Genomic DNA, 6,642 nt, shown 5'->3' on the forward strand with positions numbered 1-6,642 from the left:
TTTGAAAGAGGTGTTACAGTCAATGTTTTAAAAACTGGTTTGAACCGGTTAGTCTAACCGGTTGGACCGGGACCCGGGGGAGGGAGCGGTTTAATTATCACTGGCTTTGTGTCGATTTCTGAACCGGATTGAACCGATCGGTTTTTAGAAAAACCTGGTTGAACCGGTCAAAATAAATCGGTAGAACCGGTTAAACCGAAATAAAAATATATGAAAAAGAATCATTTACATAATAAACTTTGGTGATTTTTTTTCAAATCTATTTAGTTTTCTCTAAATAAAAAATCTGGTAAATGTTATAAAGTTTTTTGATGTGTTTGTACTCATCTAAAACTATATCTTGTTTCGGTATTATACTTTATTTTCTTTTTGAAGTATATGGATTGATCTAAACACTAAAACTTATGGTTATGTGTTATTTTAATGTATTTTGATTCATCTACAACTTATTTTTATGTGTATTTTTAATGTTTGAACTTGTACACATCAAATTCATGATTTATATATGTATCTATATGTAGGAATATTGAAAAAAAAACATAAAAAATATAGAAAATGGTTAACCCCGCGGTCGAATCGGTTAAACCGGTTAAACAGGAAACCGGTCACTATACCGTTCAACTAAAAAACTAGTTTTTAAAACATTGGTTACAGTCAAATAGAACTTAGCGCAAGAATTGTGTAAAATTATAGAAGCAAGATGTAAGAAAGATATTGTTTCACTTGTATAATAAATACAAACTTATCATTTTTCCATACATATAGGTTTCGCATATACTAAAGACGTTTAATTAGTATATAGTTTCATAACCTCTCAAAGTCCTCTCAAACAAACCAAAACAGCCATCAACTACTAATTAACACAAGGAGTTACTACAGCAAGAATAGGACACTTCTTATGAACAGTAAGACCAATGGTCTCACTCATGTCCAAATCCTCTCCACCAGTTAATGTAAAATCAAACTTATACACCAAATTAGCCAAAACAAGCTCGTTAACAACCATGGCAAACTGAATACCAGGACACCCTCGGCGCCCAGCACCAAATGGTATCAACTCAAAATGAAACCCTTTGTAATCAATAGGAGTGTCCAAAAACCTCTCTGGCCTAAACTTATCTGGTTCTTCCCATATGCAACCATCCCTTGCTATCGCCCATGCATTGATGATCACTTGTGTTCCTGCTGTGATGTCGTAGCCAAGTAGTTTGACATCTTGTGTCGACTCATGAGGAACAAGTAGTGGGATCGGAGTGTGTAGCCGTAGGGTTTCTTTGAGAACGGCTTTTAGGTACGGCATGTTATCTAAGTTGTCTTCGGTGATCATTGATCTTCCTTGACCTATTTCTCGTGCCTCCTGTTGCAGTTTTTTCATTGTTTGCGGGTGTCTTAACAGCTCGCTGATTGCCCACTCTAAGTTTGTAAACGTAGTATCAGTTCCAGCAGCAAATACGTCCTGCACAAGATCAACATAAATGGTTGTGTATTATCATTACATAACAAGTTTTATGCATTCTTCAACCGATGATCGTTACAAGAAAAAAAGGTCAAAGATCTAATGAAACCTTACCAAGATGATAGCTTTAATCTCATTTAGTTCAAGACGAAATCCGGTCATACTATCTCTTTGAATTTCTAATAAGATATCAACTAGATCTTGGGCTTCAACGCCAACTCCATTTTTGTTTACATGTTCTTCAATAACACCGTCAAGAAATTCATCAAATTGTTTAGCAACCTCGTTAGCTCTTCCCTCTAATCCACTCAACCGATCTACCCACCTTAACCATGGAATATAACTCCCAACAGTAAAACTTCCCAACAATACCAAAAACCTTTCTAATAATCCCTTAAATTTCTTCCCATCGTATGTCCTCCCCAAAGCCACCCTACAAACAACATTATTTGTAAGTGAAATAAGCAACTCGCTCAAATTAACCACCGATTCATGAGCTTCACCAATCCTTTTAATCATAAGAGACATCTCATCTTCTCTGACATGCCTATACGACTGAACCCTTTTGTTCGTTAAGAGATGGATCACCGCAATGCTCTTTACCCGCCTCCAATACTCTCCATACTGCGAAAAAGCTATGTCTTTGGAGCCATAGAAAATTTTATCAGGGATTTTTGATTTCGGTCTGCTTGAAAAAACTAAATCATGAGTTTTCAAAATCTCTCGAGCTGTATCAACAGAGGATGCGACAAGCACTGGCACGGTGCCAAGGCGAATCATCATCAATGGACCGTAGGTTTGAGCCATGGCTTGGAGGGTGCGGTGTGGGCTGGAACCAAGTTGGTGAAGGTTTCCTATCAACGGTAACCTTGGTGGAGATGGTGGTAGGTTTTCGTGTGGTTTTGAAGACGAAAAAAGTGTTTTCAAAAGGATTAAGAAGATAAGCAAAGGAAGACAGGAGATGAGAAAGAACTGGACGGTGAGAGACATTTCGTTAACCTTCTCTTCTAAATTGTCAAAAGGAGTTGGTATTCTCGGTTAGATATATATGAGGAGTCTTATTTATTTATTTTTATTTTTAATTTTTAATTTTTAATTTTTCATTTCTTTATTTTCAGAAATTGTGATATTTTTAGAAGGCGTTTAGATATGGTGGCCTCACCGTTCCACCATCCGTTCAAATCATTTATATTGACAACCCTATAATATTTGTTTAGATATGGCACTACTACAAAAAGGGACATAGGACACGCTATATGAGACCCGTTTTTTTAAAACAACGGGTTATATTATAAAGAAACCGGATTCTATGACATAAATCTTAAACGACCCGGTTTAAAATAAGAAACCGGGCTTTATGCTCGAATAAATGACCCACTCCCTTTGTTACGATCGAGTCCTAAGTATATAACACCAATTTCAGCGGATTTCCCTCCTATGGCGGTCAAAAAATTCTAATCTCCCCCCAAACCTAATTGCCTCGCTTTCAAAAAATTCTAATCTCCCGCCAACGTAGGTTTCCCTCCCAGTGGAAAATTCTGAGACTGAAATCGAACCGGCCCCTCATAGGTATTTGGCTTCATCAACCATTCATATTCCTACACGTTACTGGTTATCTCTATCGCATCTTATGAAACCACTAAATTTTTGGCTTCTTCTTCATAAATGAGAATTTACTCCTAAGACTTCATTGTCATCTCTTTTACTTCGGCTAATTTTCTCCCTAGTGCAAAACCCTAATTATCCCCATCCTTGTAGCGGTAGATTTTTGGGTGCCAGGATTCAATGTTAAAATGAAACGCAATCTAGTCTATCTTACACCTTCTGCATCAGCTTCTTCCCACTATACTATTTTTTTTTTCTAAAAAGGCAATGGAAGGTACGCAATCATTGATCACATTAACTATTCAATTAAAGAGCATTATTCGATTTGGTGTTTTTTTTTCGATTTCATCGAGTATAGTTCAAATAATCATGTTTTGTGTTGTTTTTCTTTTATTTAAACCGGGATTTGTATGAATTTTCAAGGAGGACCGGTGGATATGCGAAAAGTGATTCAGCGTGAACATAATAGTAGAGAAAGTGGAGCAATTTTACATTTAGGAAGCATAAGCGGAGGGAAATAATGATGGGAAGAGAGATGATGGCAATGAAGAGAAGAGGAGTTTGATCAAGAAGATTAGTGCACATTTGAGCGTGGTTTACTGGAACATCTTATGTAGGAAAGAAATATCAAGCTAAAGTGGCAGATTTGACAACCAAAATATCTAAAAAGCCATGAAGTTTGTTGAGAAATCATCTGAATTTGTTCCAAATGATTCAAAAGATGGCAAGAAAACACCACCAACACCACCACTATCGTTATTACTGGAACATCTCCCTTTTTTAGTTATTTCCATTCTCATGGATGTGCAGATTGATGGAAAAACACTAATCAGGAGTTGTGAACAATTGGGTGAGTTTAGGTGCCAGCCTAGTTCCCTTACTCAGGTTAGTTAGTTCCTTTTTTGTTATTTTTTTCTTAATTAGTTAGCTGTAAATCTAACGTGGATGTGTTTTTTCTACTTATAGGATATCATTAATGAATTTTGGGTTGCTTTTGAGGATATTGATAAAGCCCCGACAGGTGTAAAATCCATCTAGTTACATTTGCTATTGGATGCTAGTTCATTCTAAACATGCCATGGGGAGGTTTCTTGTAGATGATTCCTTAAAGTAGGAAATAATAAGTATATTGTATTTATTATTGTAGTGTATACAAATGATTCCTTTAAGGATACACTTTGAGTCACTTTCCACTATATACAGGCAATAAGGGTTAGTGAAAGCTTTAGCTTTTTTTTTCATGGTATCAAGCTCAAGATTAGATGCATCCTCTATGATAACAGGTATGTGATTACATGTTTATAGTTAGTTAGTATTCTGTGATTTATTTATTTATCTTTCTGTGCTGGTACTGATAGGTATCTTTTGAAGTGGGACAAGAGAATTATTGGTTGTGGTTTTCAGTTTGTGGGTGAAAGGAGGTTAAGTAATTTGCATCTATCAAGAGGTTTTAATAAACTTTTGCTCTTCTTTCTTCCCTTGTTTATTATATATCTAAATTTCTTGATTTATTAATATTATGTTGTTTTGTAGGTTGTTGATGTTTTTGCAACTTTTTCAAGCTTAATAGAAACACAAATGAAAATTATGAGATGGCAGAGATTTGCGGAATACCAAATGAATTGTAACCATAATGTACTGGGATTACAAGTTTAAAAGGACCCGATTGTATGCTATAGAACCGAGCTACATGACCACACACAAGCGCTTGTTTTTAGTAAGAAAGGACCCAATTTTGTTAATAGGAACCGGAATATATTATATTAATAAGTCCCGGTTGTTAAACCGGGTTTTATTGCTTTTTTCAAATAGGACTCGCCCCACATAAAACCCGGTTGAAAACCAGGTTCTTTTAAGCTTTTAACCGGGTTCTTTTAGTCATTTTGTACTAGTGTGGTGACCTCACCGTGCCACCATCGCGGTTCCAATCATTTATAGGAATGAGCATTTGGACCGGATCGACTTTTGGACCGGACCGGTTATGAAGAATATTGTAAACCGTGGACCAGACCGGATGAGCCGTGTCCGTGTCTGTGTCCGGGTCCGGGTCTAGGTCCAGGTTTCATGTTCTTGGACCCATTTGGACCGGCAACAATTAGCACAAACATATATATATATATATATATATATATATATATATATATATATATTGTCATCTGAATCTAACATATTTACCAACTAAGATATATATCAAGTTTACCAACAAATGCATACGGAGGTCAATGATGGTTCCATGTACCCGATCATTTTTTTAAAATGCATGTAACAAAAAAGGTGATTTGGTGGTACGATAAAGTAAAACCGCAAAGTACATAAAATTGTTCGTCTTGTTGTAGGCACCACGATACTTGTCGTATTTCGTCTTCATGTCCTTTACCATTTCGAGAAACATTGGTTTGGTTAACCACTTTCTTAGATGTATGTCCACATCTAAGACTTCCCGCATAAAAAGATTTACCAAAGGTTTTGATGTAGGCGAACCAAACTCTGTTTTTGTCTTGAATTTTTCAAAGAAGTTCACCATATCCATTACAATTTCGCAGTCAGAATTTTCTAGTACTCTATCAAGATCCCTTTCATATGATTTATCTGTCAAAAGATACATAAAATTCAGAATTACAGTCTAAAATAATTGTTGAAAAGCTGAAATATTTCAGCTTTGATATCCTAACTTTGATTGATTGTAACTCATTGAATATAACACCAAAAGCAACAAAAATATAGTCTAAAATCATCTACAAACTCTAAATTACATGTTGGGAGAAACCGCGTGTCAATCCGACTTAAAACAAATGAGATATGCTTGTTTAATGAATTTAACATGATACAAAATTTTAAATTTGTTACTGAAAAGCTGAAATATTCCAGCTTTGATATCTCATATTTGAAAGACTGTAACTCATCTTATATAACACCAAAAACAATAAAAGTATAGTTTAAAATCATCTACAAACTCTAAATTACACGTTGGAAAAAACCACATGTCCGATCCGACTTAAAACGAATGAGATATGCTTATTTTAAGAATTTGACAAAATACAAAAGTTTAAATTTTCTTGCTGAAAGGCTTAAATATTCCAGCTTTGATATTTCATCTTTGAAGAATTGTAACTCATCAAATATAACACCAAAAACAATAAAATTATAGTCTAAAATAATCTATGAACTCTAAATTACACGTTGGAAAAACCGCATGTCAATCCGACTTAAAACGAATGAGATATGATTGTTTAAAGAATTTCACAGAATACAAAAGTTTAAATTTCTTGCTGAAAAACTAAAATATTTCAGCTTTGATATCCCATCTTTGAAGGATTATAACTCATCGAATATAACACCAAAAACATCAAAATTATAGTAAAAAATCATCTACAAACTCTAAATTATACGTTGAAAAAAACCACATGTCAATCCGACTTAAAACGAATGAGGTATGCTTGTTTAAAATTTTTTCGCAAAATACAATTTTTTTAAAAAATAAGTCGGTCCATAATCGGTTTTTACGTGGAACCGGCCGTACCAGACCGGCTCTAAATCCTAGAACCGAGAACCGGCCCGGGGGTCCAAAAAAACGGTCCGGT

General features: G+C 35.1%; 1 protein-coding gene across 1 annotated transcript; it reads right to left on the reverse strand.

Moving 5' to 3' along the window:
• Positions 1-703: 703 nt before the first annotated feature.
• Positions 704-2,467, reverse strand: LOC145115607 (3-beta-hydroxylase-like). The gene is made up of 2 exons (XM_079051941.1): positions 1,571-2,467; positions 704-1,456 (listed from the first exon to the last, which is right to left on the reverse strand). The coding sequence occupies exons 1-2, from the start codon at positions 2,444-2,446 to the stop codon at positions 854-856; spliced, it is 1,479 nt and encodes a 492-aa protein (XP_078908067.1). The 5' UTR covers positions 2,447-2,467; the 3' UTR covers positions 704-853.
• Positions 2,468-6,642: the final 4,175 nt, after the last annotated feature.

The sequence above is a fragment of the Lactuca virosa genome, chromosome 5, assembly GCF_052849685.1.
Source record: "Lactuca virosa cultivar CGN04683 chromosome 5, Lactuca_virosa_CGN04683_v6, whole genome shotgun sequence".
NCBI lineage: Eukaryota > Viridiplantae > Streptophyta > Magnoliopsida > Asterales > Asteraceae > Lactuca > Lactuca virosa.